We start from the raw sequence: 16,281 nt of genomic DNA, 5'->3' as shown, positions 1-16,281 counted from the left end.
CTCACGTGACCGAAATACCAATGTACTCAGTCATGAGAGGCAGAAGGAGCTATACCATCCTTTAGTGGCTCCATCACTGCTCACGTGGCCTCCTCCAGTAGAAAGATGAGGCACCTGTGGATTTGAGTAATATATGCTTAAGCCAGTGTGCTTTTTGCTGAATTAGTACATATAGCGAGAAACACATAGTCACTGGACAGTCACTGCAGACAAACAACACATACCACCTTAACAAATCTCATTTTATTCCAACATTTGGGAAAAATATTGTAAGATTAAACAGGCTTTCTTTTGTAATTCAGTAGACCAAGTATGACCAAGACCAAGTAGCCCAAGAATCAGGTACGATGTGCTTACTGTCTTTTATTGATCTCATTACTTACATAACCAAACGGACAGAAACTTTTCATTTATTTCCTGAGGAAACATTTCATTTGTATAATTTGCTACAGAGCACAAAGTGCATTTATTTACACAAAATTTACTCCTTTTGCTTTGTTTGCTTGCTTTCCACAAGCCCTAAAAGCACTGCATCAGCTTCCAGCAAGGTTGTATCAGTTGTTGCACCCAAGAACCTTGATGTGAGTTCAAGATCCAGCAGTCTCAGGCGTACTCGGGTTCCTCTCTGATATTTTCTGTGAAGAAAAGGGGAGAGGGGGAAGAAGGTAAGTTTTGTTAAGCAATGGTCTTGCATCTCCTAAGGCTGATCTCTTGTCTGCAGACTGAAGTAGCAGCCCCACAGAAAACAATGTGCTGCAATGGAAGTCCAACACTGTTGCAATGCATCAGCACTAAAACCGCTGGGACACGCTCTGTAACACCACAGAGCCAGCCTCTGTTGATACAATCCTGCCCATGGAAGAGCAGACACCGCCAGATCCCGCTGAGGGAACGCAGGCTCTACAGAAAAGCATTTTATTATATAGGAAACTGTTTGTGTCTTCCATCAAAATGTTTTACTGTATCATCTGCTATCATGCACGCAATTATCTGCAGGACAACATATCATTAAAGGGGAGGACAAGTCATCATTAGATCACTGGTGACATTGCTATTATCAAAAAAGTATAATGCCAGCTAACTATGCTTTATATTTCCAACTCTGGGCCTCAGGCAAGGGAACTTTTCTTGTCTTATCCCCTCCTCCAAAGAGTGGGTATCATCTGCAAGGTTTTTATTACATAAAATTAAAAAGAAACCCCACAACTATTGTAATGAAACATTCTGCCTACAGGGTTGGGTTTTATTGTTTTACGTTCTTTTTTTTCTTTCTTTTTAAGTCAGAAGATGCAAGTGTTCAACATGTTTTAAAAACAGATCCTGTGTCAAGATGGCCATGCCAAATTAGTGAAGATTTTTGAAATACCAGCATCTTTTATAGTGTACCTGGAGAGCTACTGATCAAAGCCCAGCAATAAAACTGAAAATTATTCTTCTTTTGAAAGTTCAAGCCTTTTTTTTTTTTTCTTAGTCAAAGCATAAAGAGCTGAAGATGCATCAAGCTTGACCACCTTGAGCAAAAGCAAGAGAAAGTTTGAAACATCCTCCAGTTACAGACTAGAGAAAATGTAACAGGGAAGTCTGGTTGCACGCATTTCCATCTTGCTCATTTTCACCTTCAGCTTGGACAGGCAATCTTTACTGTCTGACAACTGTTTGCTAGCATGGAGCAAAACTGAACCAGGTTTCAACTTTCTTCGGCACATCAAACCAAGATCCTTTTGGAAAACTAAACATCTTAAGAAAAGATGCTGGACTTGCATTTACCTTTCTTTTTTCCCCATTTTCTGTCAGTTCTATCTTACATTAATTTCCTGTGGCTTGTGGTTAATCCTGGGTAATATACTTGGTTACGTTACAAACTGCAAAGGAAGATCATTTGATACCTCCACTCTGAACAAGTAGCTACGTAGGGTACTTTGGCCAGCAAGGTTTCTGCCAACACTCATCCCAATGAATCCTGTCATGATCTGCATGAATCAACGCAGTGGAAATACCACACATTTTCTTAAAAACATAAAACTGAAGAGCTTCATCTGTCCAAAATGCGAGTAACCACTGTTGCAGTGAAGAGTACGGCACAGCTACCAAAGACAGAGAACAGCTTATGTTTGGTTGTTACCTGAATAGCTGGAAGGGATCAATTCTGCCCCTTTCTCTGTGAAATTTTTCCTTTTCAAAACAGAACAGTTTCACAACTGATGATAATTATTCATGAAAGCTAACGTGCAACATTTCAGAGGAATAAGACAAGGGCAAAACAAAATGAAAAGACAGTGCATAAGATCTTAAAAATGGATGGTATCTTCCAGGATTTGTCAGGCTCATTTAAAAGGGAAAGTTTCCCAAAGAAGTCAGGATGCTTTGGGATAAGAAGGGGAATGAAGAGGAAAGCTCCTCACTGAAGAACCTTAAATGAAGATACCAGCTGACTATTGATTTGACAGGGGAGAAATCTCCAGAAACTTCTCTAGCATGAACCAAACCTTTACCTTACTGACAGCTGCTGGCTAGATGGGTTGCCTGTGCATCCAACCATAAAGTTATCCTGATCCCTAATACTATCTTTGGCATAAATTATCAGACTTTTCTGCCTTTATCAATGAGAGTGAGGAGTGGATGGGGCATGAGAAAAGACAAATTTAAAAAAAAGAGAGAGGGAGATTAAGTTTTGAGAGAAGGCAAAATAAGAGGGAGAGAAGGAAATCTGAGAGGGAGAAATGGTCTGTGGAAACAGAAAAGAGGGAGCAGCCAGCTTATAATGAGAAAAAAGGAGGCGTGGGAAGATATGAAGGAGGGGAAAAACTGTAAAGCAGGGGACAAAAAAGCACTGAAAACACTGCAGGCAAATAGTGTAGAAATGAAGGAAACTGTATACAGAGTAGAGCCACAGAAGAGGAAAAAAGTCACTGAAAAGTAGAGACTGCATAAAACTATTAAAGCTTGAGTGACACTAAACTCAGATCTGTGAACTACAACATTCTGTGCTGCTTTTAAAAAGATGGGCATGTTTTTAACCTAATAAAACTTAATACTAAAACTAGCAGTTCTGTGACAAATTTTAAAGACCAGCTACCCCTCTGCCTTTTTCTCCTCTCCTTCCTCCTAGAGGAAAAACAGCTCACCAATAACGTAAAGCAGGACGCTATTGCGAAAACTGGCTTCAGGGTCCAACGCTTTTCTACAGCAGATCGAACTGAAGGAGGTTTAAATTGAATTACAAGTCCTCTCTCTGACAGCACAGAGTGGGAGAGATATTGAGCTCCATCTTTGTAACTGAAATACAAAATATTACTTTCATCATGCCACAGTTCCTTTTGGGCTGGTTGCTAGACTACAGTGGTAAGTGTTTTGCAAGTGAATAGATTAAACTAGTTTTTTCTAATGAAACCTTTAAACGTGCTATTTAGAACCAGGAAAGTCCATGAGAAAAATCTGTGAAGAAACTGTACTTCTCATTATTAATAAATCTAATTTAATAATAAATTAATAATGTTAAGCATGACTCCCCCCATTTTAGCATTACGAAGACTTTGTTCATTTTACAGTCTGCAGAGAACATTGCTCAAATTTTCAGACATGACTTTAGCATATATTTGTAATGCAAAATCCAAGCAACTGTATTTTCATAAGAAGCACCACAATCTTCAATGCTGCTTCAGTAACTCAAACAGATTCCAGATACTTTAATCATACTTAGCTCAATTATTACAGAAGATTTTCCAGTCACAGCACACCTGCTTACAAAGAGATCCTGAAGAACATCACTTTAAGGAGCTGACACAACTGCCAATTTGTATGAATATAAACATTTGGTTTTGTGACAGATGTTCCCTACAGCTAAAACACTTTAGAATAAACGAGAAGTGGAAGATGTAGAAAAAGTAGAAACATGACCATAACATGCAGTGGTGGTCTATCCACCACATTTAGAGCAAGAGGAAATGATAGGTTGCTCTATGCATATTCTCTCCATCTTCTATCCATAAAGCATATTCTATCCATAAAGGTATTGATCCTTAAAACAGATAAAACTATCCTATGGTTAAAGCAGAAGCTTGAAGCAGGACCCAGAAACAAAGCAGGCATTTTATTATATTCAGGAACGGTGTCCCAAGAGACACAGGACACCAGTGTAAAAGGAAAGAAACCATCTACTCCATTTTGCAAAAGGATTTGCTTTATTTTTAAGTAACAATGCTGGTATTCAAGATCATCCTATCTCATGACCATCAGCAGGAACCATTAACCTTCGCCCAACCCCCAAGCACGGTGTTTGTCAAGGATGCAAGTGTTTTCCTCCTACCACTTCCTATTGCCAGGTAAGAGTATTAAATTCACTTTGAAGTAGAAGTTTAGTTTAGTTGCATACATAGGTGAAGGTATAGGAATATTCTACAGAACTTTGAAAAACTATTTTGCAACTAGAGTCAAAGCTTTCTCCACTTCTATAGAATTTATTTACAAGAGCTACCAATTTTAACCCTTTGGGAACACCAGTTTTGCATGGAAGGACTCCGACTAACACCCAGCTTCAGAGGTGGGAATCCACTAGCTGCTGTTCCTGAGCCATGACCCCAACTCAGGCCAGTGTCGGTAGAGCACCCACTGGAGCACCCACCAGAAACCTTCGCCTGAACTTCAGCCAAGGATCAATGGGCTCCAAAAAGCTTTCTCTAGTTTGAAGGAGTGCTTGCAGGCTTCTCTCCATCTCTTCTCAAGTGGGCAAAGCACTGGGTAGAGGTGCACCTTACCTCAAACATCCGCTTCCAGAAGATGACTTTAAGTTAAGTTAGAGGCAACCCAAATAATTGCTTCAGTGCTCTTTGTAATTTTTGGACTGTCACGGAAAAGAATTTGAAAAGAAGCAAGATGAAAATTCTTTTTCTTATTTGAACCGTAAGTCTGTACAACCGTACATCACCAATATAATACAGTATGTAAGAGCACAGAGAAAGGAGTGCTAATACTGCTTAAAGAAACTTTAAAAGCAAATACAAAAAATAAAGTTTATGTCCTCTTATTACATTAAAAGTAGGGCCTTTTATCTTTGCACGCAAATATCAAACTACTGTGTCTTAACTTACATAAAGTAGGTCGTCTCTTTGCTGAACACACATAAGTAGCACAGCGTGCACTTCCAGACCTAAGCAACCTGGAAGCTTCATTCTGACTGACTGTATCCCTTTTATTGCAATTTGGTCCCTATCCTAATCCTTTCACTTTTGCACTGAAGCTTTAAATCTCTCAAAATCTTAATGATAAATTAAAGGGAACAGCCAAAAAACCCCAAACTCTTCAGTCAAGATTTTAAACTTGTAATTTTTAAAAAGTCATTTTACTATGCTCCCTTAAAATATATGAATACACAAAAAACCCCAATATTTTTACATAATAAAATTGGATGGCGAGGATATGGAATGACGTATTTCAGCTCTTGCTAACTTTCAAGAAGGCTGGTGGGGGAAATGTTCTTTTTTTAATTTAAAAGTCGTATCAGGCTAAAGCGAAAGGTTTACAAAGGGAGTTAACTTGGAAAGCAATGAGCATGTAAAAAGCAAGGAGGCTATAACTAAAAATGGGGTTTTGATCCTAATTATACTGTTTGCTACCAAGAAAATGGGACGGTAGTTTTGCAGGTGTGCAATTTCACATGTAGAGGAAGCATCCTCATTACCACATGGCATTAAGAATTTTATTCAAACTCTAAGTTATAGGCATAGACATTAAAGCGTTTTGTTAAACCATCCAATATTTAAAACAGCATGTGATCACAAATTAGCAAGCAGTCCTTTTTCTATTAAAACTACTCAAGTTATTGAGTAGTTTATAGTTTAAAGTATAGTTTAAAATTTAAAGCAACAAACCTTCTATTCTTGGAAACAGTGCCACAGAAATAACAACGTAATTACAGAAACAGTTGAGTCTCACCAGGTCTTGGCTGGTATTTCCCACTCATTTTAAAAATGCATTCACAGATACCCTCTATTCCATACTACAAAAATACAGGACCGCTATTTTGAGATAAATGGAATATTTTAGCTTATATTGCCTCTATTTCGTTACTGGTTTTCAGTCTCCATTGCCTCCTTTTGGAATGATAACCTGTGCAATGCAAAGCTGAATGAACTAACTAGGGCTGGCTACGACCACTCTCATCCACCGTTCATTCTTCTGTGCCATCTGTCCCACCCCTCATAAACACGCATTTCTGAATGGGATAGGAACGTAACTATTAAACCTGGTTTTTAATTCCTACACTGAGGGTGTCATTTAGAGAATTTCATTTGAAGTTTTTATATTTTTTGCATCATTATTTCTTAACATCTCCCAACACAGCCTAGTGATGGCTTTCAAAAACTGCAATAAAAGGAATGCCTGGATTATCTCCCATACCAAGTAGATTAATATAAAACACTCCAAAGACAGGGTTAGAATTGAGCCATGGTAGTCTCAGAGAATGCCATGAGAAGGCTTGATGTCTTTCATTTTTGTACTGTGAGAATTTCAAAGTGTGTTTCTCATATCTATTATTCAAGAGGTTTTGTTTCAGTGCCTTAACAGAGTACAGTACAGAACAGTTTACAATTCTTAATTGTTTCCTTTTCCCTTTTTTTTTTTTAAATTATGTGGAAGACATCACATTCTCAACCTCAGGAAAAATACCACAACAAAAAAGGTAATGAAATAAATTTGACCATCACTTTTTCTCCAGGTTTTTTGTTCACCATTCTTACCACTTGTCCTGGTTTCAGCTGAGATTGAGTTAATTTTCTTTAGAGTGGCTGGTATGGGGCTATGTTTTGGATTTGTGCTGAAAACAGCGTTGATAATACAGAGATGTTTTAGTTGTTGCTGCACTAGCCAAGGACTTTTCAGCTTCCCATGCTCTGCCAGGTGCAGAAGAAGCTGGGAGGGGACACAGCCAGGATAGTTGATCCAAACTGACCAAAGGGCTATTCCATACCACATGACGTCATGCTCAGTATATAAAGCTGGGGAAGAAGAAGGAAGGGGGGGACATTTGGAGTGATGGCGTTTGTCTTCCCAAGTAACCATTACGCATGATGGAGCCCTGCTTTCCTGGAGATGGCTGAACACCTGCCTGCCCATGGGAAGTAGTGAAGGAATTCCTTGCTTTGCTTTGCTTGCGTGCGCGGCTTTTGCTTTCCCTATTAAACTGTCTTTATCTCAACCCTCGAGTTTTCTTACTTTTGCTCTTCCGATTCTCTCCCTCATCCCACCAGGGAGGAGTGAGCGAGCGGCTGCGTGGTGCTTAGTTGCTGGCTGGGGCTAAACCACGACACCACTGTTCAAATCCGCTCAAAATCACTCTGTAGCTCCTCATTAGTAATACTGAAACTACAATGCATCCCCAGAAGCAAGCCCACCTCTAACTGACCCCAGCTAGCAGCAAAGCAGTGCAGCTGGGGTGGGACGAAGCTATGTGTGGAACAATTCATCTTGTTTCTCAAAAATGTTTTGAAGCATTCACAGATGCTGTCCGAGTCCACATTGGTCTCAACTTTATCAGCAAAGGGAGGCCATATAGCTGGCTTAAGGAGCTACCTTGGCACAGATCTATATGACTTTTGTATAGGTCACCCTCTGATGCCCTATAGGGAAGGAGCTCAGCAAGAGCACACCACTTCCCAGCAACCCCTCACTCATTGCCACTATACATAAAATTCTTGTTCAGGAGAAATACGGATGAGATTAGCAGATTGCTGTCAAGTTGAAGGCAGTGTAGTTCTACCTAGCAATCTACGCCTTGCTAAAGTGGCTTTTTCCAGTGAGGTACACATTGCACATCTAGCCACGGGGGGACGGCAATCCTGCTTCCAGCAGCTTGATACAGCAGTCATAACACACACATACACCTCTCAGTATGAGCCCCTAGGCAACGCTGGGGCAAAAAGACCAAATCCTAGCTTTGTATGCACGAGCAAGACAGCAGAAGGTGGCAGTAGAAAGGTAGTGTGAATTCTGCGCAGAGCAGAACATGGGATGGTAAGAGAGATATTAGGAGAGTGTGCAGTATCCTGCTGCCTACCTTTCTTTAAAGGCTATTAAAGAGAGAACAAAGAACAGGCATAAAACTGAATAACCATGTAAAGATCTTGATCTGCTAAGTTATTAAAAAGATTGAGCTGTCTATACCTTTACAGAAAGAAAACACTGGTATTAAAAAGTGCTTAAATCTATCTGGGAAAAGCATGTAACGGCAGGAAACTGAAGTCCAACAAATGCAAATGAGAATCACAATTTTGCCAATAATATTGATCAACCACTAGAAAAAAACTCCAAGCACTGAGACTTTTCAGCCATTGATGGCTGCAACTGAAGAGATGTCAAAACAGATGTGTTAGTTCAGTTCAGGATAACCTGCTGAAATGTCATGTCTCATGATACAGTGAAGTCCTGAGAGATGATGTGAAGGTCCCTTTTGGCTTAAATTTTATTCATCCATTATTTATTATCACAGCACCCAGTCATTCAAATAAAGGATGGATGCTCAAAATAGGATTTTCAAAGCATCTCTGTCCTCTGCAGTCAAACACTTCACAAAAAATGCTCCAAGGTTGCTGGTTATATTCCATCAGAAAATGCAATCTTTCTTCTCGTGACTCATCAACCCATTGCCACTTCAGATGTATTTGTTTCCTACTCAATTTGTTTTCCTCTTTCCATGAACTAAGCAAGAAAACATGCTCTCGTTTCTTCTGAACATTTACCGTTTGTGACACCTGCTTAATAATTTTTCAGAATATTTTTGCTCCTTGCGTCAAAGCCATCCTTTTACAAGGAAAAAGGCTATACTCTGCTAGATATAAGCAGATAAAAGCCTCTCATATTCTTGGAAGCATTTAGCAGAATGCTGTAAGCCTGTGTGAAACCATCAGCTTACGCAACAGTCATTGTCACCTTGTGTTTCAAACAACAGTGCATACCTAGAGCCTGTGGCAAGCATCCTTAAAACCAACAGGTGCTTTATGCACCTGAAGAAGTCCAAAGCCAAACTCCACTTTGCTCTGACCACTGCTAAAGCAGAAATTTGAAATGAATACCAGAAAGAGTTTGGGGATATTAGCTAGACCTGATGTGAAAAACACCCTGAAGCACTTGAATATAGCCAACTGGAGCTTACAGAAGCAAGCACACACACTAATGTCACTGCATGTACTGACACTTGGTGGGAAGATAACTACCAAACAGACTGGTAAGAGCAGCAGAATTTGGGGGTCACCCCATCATTCAGGGGTAAAATACTACCTCCGTTTATGCTTATGGAGCTGCCCAAAACCATAACATACTGGTCAAGCCCTGGCATCTTCATTCTGTGGGACCCAAGTTCAGGGACCTTGTCTCCCTTCCCTGTGTCTCCACTGTTGGTTATCGAGACGACTGGCAGCCGACCGAAAGTGGCACAAACGCAGGTGAATGAAACATGGAAGTCTTCATTCCTGTAGCTAAAAGAAGGTAAATGCAAAGCCTGACAAGAATTGTTTTATGATTGTTATGGAAAAGCCCCAAGCAAACCACTGTGAAGACACTGTCAAGCTCTGCTATCACAAAGATATCAATAATCAGTGGCATTTGTTTCTATGCCAGCAAAAAATATACAGCGAAAGGTCCCAAATATTTCAATCTAATTCTGTTCCACTCAGTATGGACATTTAGACTCTCAGTAGAACTTCTTAGTTGTGAAAAACTTCTAAAAAGTAACATGCTTGCCTTCAATTCAGACAAAAACCAAAGTACCCAATACTTACTAGAACAGACCAAAAAAATCTTGCTGTAATTTTGCTACAGTCTCCACAAGGATCAATTTGCATTCACTAAAACTTTTGGGACAGGATCGTTCCCTTTTTAGAGAAGGAATCCACAGAATAACCTACATTTTAAAATGTACTTCATATCACATCAAAGATGAATGCTATAACCTTTTCTCTGTGGCATGGTGAGGTAAGCTTTGACAAATGAAACTTGCAATAGGTGGCTCCTGTCATCTAAGAACTTGGATCAGATATAGTTATGTCATCATACAGTAATTTATGCCAGTTGCTTTCTCAGTCTATAACATAAAACATATCCTTTAACTTGAGAGGAAACATCATTCTAAAATAAAAGAAATCTGAGTCTTTAGTCCAAATTGTTATTTTTTTTCTGCTGCTTAAACTATGCAATGAACTATTTTGATTAAAATATTGCTTTGTAACTTACAAAATGCTAAAAAATAAAGATTATATACTTAAATATATTAAAAAGTTATCCAATTATACTACAAAACATTAAAAAAACCCATAGCTCTTCACGCTTATGGGCATCAAAAGCCAGGCAAACTGCTTAAAAGATGAAAGAAAAAGCCAAGTTAAAAAAAAAAAAAAAAGGCAAACAAACTCATGTGAAGCATGCTGTAGCTCATACTCCTCTGTCCATCTTTCCACAAGTGATCTCTATTGCAGTTCCTGTCCCTTCCCTTTCCCACGCTGGGACCTTGTCTCAGTCAGATACTTTTCATGTACATAGTCCTAAACCTTCAGCCCTCCAAATTTCAAATGCAGTTTCCACAATACTGTTCTAGTGTTCCTCTTAATACACGTGCTCTCAATCTTACTCTCTTTCTACACTTACTCCGTTTCCCTAATCATAACTTCTCCTCTGATCTCTTGCTTTCTCCCTGGGATCTCTGAACCAGGCACTTCCAGTCTTCTTTTTCTACCCCAGGAAAAACTATTAGACATTTTTTCGTTTCCTCTCTTACTTACTGCCTCCTCACTGATGCTAGTCCCAGCCCATTTATCCAGCCAACCTCGTTCTTTCCGTTTCTTACGCCATCAGAGTTTTTTCTTTCACCAGTATCACCTAAGTTCAGTTGTCTTCTTTTTCTTGCAGTGCTTCTCAGTTTTCTCACTCAGACGATTCCAGTCCCCTTGCACCAGCCATCCTGGCAGGTCTCTTATAAGGAATTAAAAATAGTAGGTTTTGATAATCCAGACATGGTTATTAGCAAAACTCAAATCAGACTGTTTCTCTCCCTTACTGTCTGGGTAATGACACTAGCTAGGGAACAATGACAATGCATTTAAAAACCTGCCCAGCCTTGGTGCTCAACCCTCAAGCTTTGTACAGCTTCAAGAAGCTGCCACACAGGAAAAACTTCAGCAAACCAGAATAATTCACATCCTGTCAACAGGTTTTTTGCAGATACGTCTTCTAACCCTGCTCTGATGCTCCCATCTGCACTAATGGTAAATACTGTCCATGTCCTTTCTTTGTCTTTAAACCCCATTGTAGCTATAAATTGGATTTATTCTTCTCTTGGGAGAGCTGGATGCAGAAGACGGGTGGGGAGGCTAGAATGGCTATTCCAGCAGCAGTGAGTGCTGGTAACCACGTTAATGTAAGGGCTGTCATATTCAGACATAAAAAAAAATGGAGTTGCTGAACAGCTGAAGCAGATACCTGAATTCTCAGTTGCACATGAATCCAACAGAAGAGACAGGAAAGGTGCTAAAGATGGGGGAAGGCTGGGCACTAATGGTTTGGGGTCTCAGAGAAAGACTGGGGCAGGGGAGTGGGGTCTGGAGGAGATGCAGGTTGAGGAATACAACTTTGGAGAATGTGGGTGACGTCTGTGGAGAATACTGGGTTGGTGAGAGTTGGTGGGCTTGAGTGAAAAGGAGGAAGAACTGGATGGGGCTCTAAGACAAGAGGAGCTGGAGGTACCATATGGTTCCCCTTTATCAATCAACAAAGGCCAAGGGAGGACTGCTCCTTCTCAAAGGACTGCTGAAAAGTACCAGTCTCTTCCCTGAACCTCCCTATTCCCATGTCTTTCCCCAATGCTCCTTTTGGCTGTTGGTGCCTACACAAAAGCACTGCCTGTAACATCTGCCCTCTGGCTTGCTCAGTCACTCTTACAGTTCACCTGTGGCAAAAGTCAAGTCACATTTACTAACAGTTGGTCTATAAGATGCAGCACATGCAGATTGCTCAGACAACTGCAAGACCCTCAGTGAAGAAGTAATCAAAGATTTTAGCTGAAAATATCTGACAGTATCAACACTATGGTCTGAGAAAGCTAAAAGAGGATAAAATGGAATCTCGCAGGGAAAAAGCACCACTGTAACAACAGATTATAAACGTAACTATTGCCAGTGCACGCAAATCATCTTGAAGCACCGAGTGTGCAAATCTAGAATATATGCCTGCATTTAAATACCAGAGAACATTACCTAACATGTTAAGGTACGTCAAGTAATGCTTCTTTAAGTTTCAATTCCTTGTTAGTGTCATTTAATCTGAATGTCCCAAGAACAATCTCAGCTACTTACATTATGAATTAACAATATGGACTAATACTGAACAGACTTTTTGATGAAAAAGAGGTCATGGTGCTCCTGTAAAAGGGACATTTTCAGATTTGGTCAGGAACATTTCTTTGCAAGCTAACACTTGCATTATTCATTCAAATGGCTTTCACAGTTCATAAAAGCCTATTCAGAAACAACATGAAAATCTTACTGGGGAGTGGCGCCTTAAAAATACAACCTGTTTGACACTGTCAGTTTGATTTTCAAGAACTAGCAAGGAAGAGTGTGAAGCATGGGGAAGGCTCACTTCTCTGCAAAAAGCCATGCACCTACCTGTCTTTAAAAAACCCCAATATTTGATGGTTTCACTTTCTGCTAAGTAAAATTAATATTAAGAGATCTTAACTGGAGTCTGGAGAGGGACAGTTTTGCAAAAGGTGTGTTTCAAATTTTAAAAAAATGTGTTTCATGAAACACACGAAACAGAAAAGGAAAACATATAAAGAATATCCATGAAGAACATGGTGGGTCTAGGCAAGGAGTTAACAGTGAGACAGCTCACCTAGCAAGCCACTCACCTGCTGCACACAATGATGTCAGGAGTGAGCTCAGACTGCTAAGGGCAGCTGTTAGAAATACTAAAGGGAGGGAAAAAGCATACAAAATAGCATGAAACAAGGTATTACCAGACACTATTAAGATATTAGAAATGACAAAGGTTAACCTAATGCCATAATACTTGAGGTTAAGGAAATATAGACTATCACTGAATATAACTATCAAAAGGAACTTAGAAGGACCGTCAGAAAATCTAGTTTTGGAGGCAATAAAGAAGAAATGAATAGTTGGATACATCAAGAGAGACATGCAGGCAAAAATGGCAGTTGCAGGTTGGAAGTAGACAAGGAGGGACCTCCAGGGAAAGCTAGGAAAGAAACTGTGCTGCTAGGTACAGCAGCAGAATGTGTCCTGGGTTCTTGAAACCAAAGGCAGCAGAAGGGTAGGAAGGGTTTCCAAAGGGAATTCTGTTCAGGGGACACTGACACAGAAACAGAAGCATGCTTTTAGTTTTAAAAGGGGGAGTGAAAGAAGAAGGAAAAGCTTAGAGTAAGCATAATCTAAGCAATTCGGTGAAATTGGAGAGACAAACAAGAAATAGGCCTCAGGGATGAAAAATATCTTATTTAAGAATAGTAAAAAGTAGGTGTATTCATGACAGCAGAACTGCATCCAGTATGTGGAGTACACCTGGAAATGAACTAGCAACAACTCCTGTGACACTGTAGAGGGAGAAGAACCATCTTCCTGATCTACTTGTTTGGCTTATGCATTCTTTTATAACCACTTTATCGCCTTCTGGTCAATAGATAAACACTGATAAGTTCTCATTAAACACAATACATAAACATGGACTGAGAAAACATACCAAATACATCTGTGGTTCTTTTTTTTCTAGATGAGGAAAGATGAAAGCTCCACAGAAAATCATTACATCTTTCGCCACAGTGAGGAAACTAGAGATAGATAAAAATATCTGGGCAAAAAAGGAAGGAATAGAGCTTCTGTCATTAGAGGAACAAACTGAGAAAATAATTAATGGCTATTATACAGAGTCAGGTAACTTTCTCCTCTATAGTCTCATCTCCAAATTCTCCCTAGAAGCAGCTTCTACAAGGAATTTTTCATCTACAAGCTTTTTCTTGAGCCATTTCGAAATGGAGCCATACCTCATTTTCTCCATCTTAAACTGTGCAATCTTTCAACTGGATCTACATAGGCAGACCTTTCACATCAGAACATATTTATTATGGGGGTATATAACTGCCAACCAGAAGTGTCAAAGTCATGACAGAACCTGTGCATATTTCAGGAATGGAGATAAAAAATAGCATGATATGGACAAAAGGAACTTAATCTAGACCCCAGCTGACAGGTCTGTGTTTCTTGTGCCCAGTACCATCAACAACAGAAGAGCTGGATTAAGAGCTTTAAGTTGGCAACGTCGTCAACTGTGCCCAAAGAAGCACCATGTTCTCTGGCAGCTGTAGCACAAGAAACAATCTGAAAGGGTTATATCCTTTTCTGTATGAAAGCTCAGGCAAACACTTAATGCTATTAGTTTCTGATTTTAAGCTGTTTTCTTAGAATCATTATATAGAAAACCCAGAACAGATGCCCTAAAAATTATTTAGAAGGTGGCACGTATCGTTATCACATCTTCATTCAACTAAAAAATGAAGAGCTGAAAGTAAGACAGCTCAATCTTCACAGTCAGACCACTTTTGTTAGCTCACCAAACACGGCTGGTAAGACTTCTACTCAACACAGCAGAACCGTTGCACATGCCTGGGACAAACCCCATGACTGTCCAAACTATGCCAACCATACCTTGTACGACTGCTTGCCAAGGAGAGAGTGTTATTAGCCAGGCTTGGCTCAAACAATTCACTGCCCACAAAGCTACTTTAGTGTACTGTCTCTACTGGGGAAAGAACACAGTAATCCAACAATACATTACGATACTTTCCCATCACTGCAGCAATTCCCACCACAGGCAACACTTTGTCTCCAACAAAGAAGCCTCACATTCTGCGCCTGCAAAAAAACCTATCCATACTGTAGGGATGCCAAGAGGAACATCTGTGTGCTCAGAAGGACACAAAACTGGCTTTTTGTGTGCGTGTGTGTGTGTGCCTGGGTGAATGAGATGGGGGCGGGGAGCTCACAGACAATAGCTTGTGTGACTGCCTGGTAAGGAAATGCTCTTTCATTCCCTTCCTCCTTCCTTTAATTTATTTTTTAATCTGAACAAGGGAGTCAAACAGCCACAGCAGTTATCAACTACTTCTCCAAGCCCAGTGAAAAGGGTTAAGTTTCTCCCACATTACTAGTTTTAGCCTGGATTTATTTTTACCAGAAAAGATTTCTTTAGGTGTTAAACACATATATCTGCTTTTCATCAAATAATCTGAGGATTCTGGGTCTACTTGTCCCTTTAGCACAAGTTATTATGACTGTAATGTAGATCTCATTCATGAAATGCTGAACTACAGATAATAAAATGTCTCCTACAAGATGGATGCATTTGTGAGCTTTTATTATGAACAAAGTGAAGTTTAAAAAGGGGGGGGGGGGGGAGACAAAAAAGTACAAACACTGCTGCCTTTCTGAATGTTGGGTCACTCACTTGGAGAGCAGCGTAAGAGAATGTGAACCAGGAACTCGCACTACCATGAAATTAAAGCTCTAAAGCAATGAAAACCAGCCCAATGGAAGCAAGTGATTATAGAAAGACCCTCTACAGAGGGCAAAGACCATCGCTTACCAATGAGCATTTATATTTTGTTTTCATAAGACCTACTTAATCAGCTATTTAAATAATCCAACAATTCTTTAGTGATGGATTGAAAAATGCTGTTTTCCTCTCCACTTTAGAAAGTACTTTCTGGTGGTGGGACTGTCCTGGCCCAGTGACATTTAAATATGTTCAAGTTCCTGGCTACATGCAAAAATCAGAAGAAACTATAAGGTTTTTTCCTGGAGCTGTGCTTACTAACACCATATTCTCCATTTCTTCCTGCCCATTCTCCAGCTGCTCCTTGCCAACCTGTGTGGTGCAATCTAATCATCTGACAGAGACCATTAACTCAGACTGCTTCATGCCTCATCTTTAATGCCAGCAGTACCTCCAAAACTGGGAACAAGTGGCCCAGGGAATCAATTAGCAGCAACTTATTTGTTTCCCCACATATTTGTAACTCTTTAACCAAGGGTCTGAAATAACATCCCCTTCCCTTTGGGGAAAATGGAGCCAGGAGATGTAAATCTGGAACAGAGCTCACCCTTTCAATCAGCCTCAAACGCTCACCTTGCTGGGAATGTGCTCGAGCAAAACAGGCAGGTTTTGACATACCTGTTGCATGTCAGGCGAAGAATATGACATTTTCTGCTCACAGTATGCAGT

At 40.0% G+C, this 16,281-nt stretch overlaps 1 protein-coding gene across 2 annotated transcripts in view; it reads right to left on the bottom strand.

Moving 5' to 3' along the window:
- Positions 1-223: 223 nt before the first annotated feature.
- The window catches only part of TPD52 (tumor protein D52), a 132,461-nt gene continuing 116,403 nt past the window's right edge, over positions 224-16,281 (bottom strand). For both annotated transcript variants that reach the window (XM_072852301.1, XM_072852298.1), the window contains one exon: positions 224-635. In XM_072852301.1, the coding sequence (XP_072708402.1) occupies positions 482-635 (154 nt within the window). In that variant the 3' untranslated portion in view covers positions 224-481. The remainder of the gene's footprint in view (positions 636-16,281) is intronic.

Source organism: Ciconia boyciana, chromosome 2 (genome assembly GCF_034638445.1).
Source record: "Ciconia boyciana chromosome 2, ASM3463844v1, whole genome shotgun sequence".
Classification (NCBI taxonomy): domain Eukaryota; kingdom Metazoa; phylum Chordata; class Aves; order Ciconiiformes; family Ciconiidae; genus Ciconia; species Ciconia boyciana.
The sequence above is the reverse complement of the archived record's forward strand: the minus strand, read 5'-3'. Positions and strand labels throughout refer to the sequence as shown.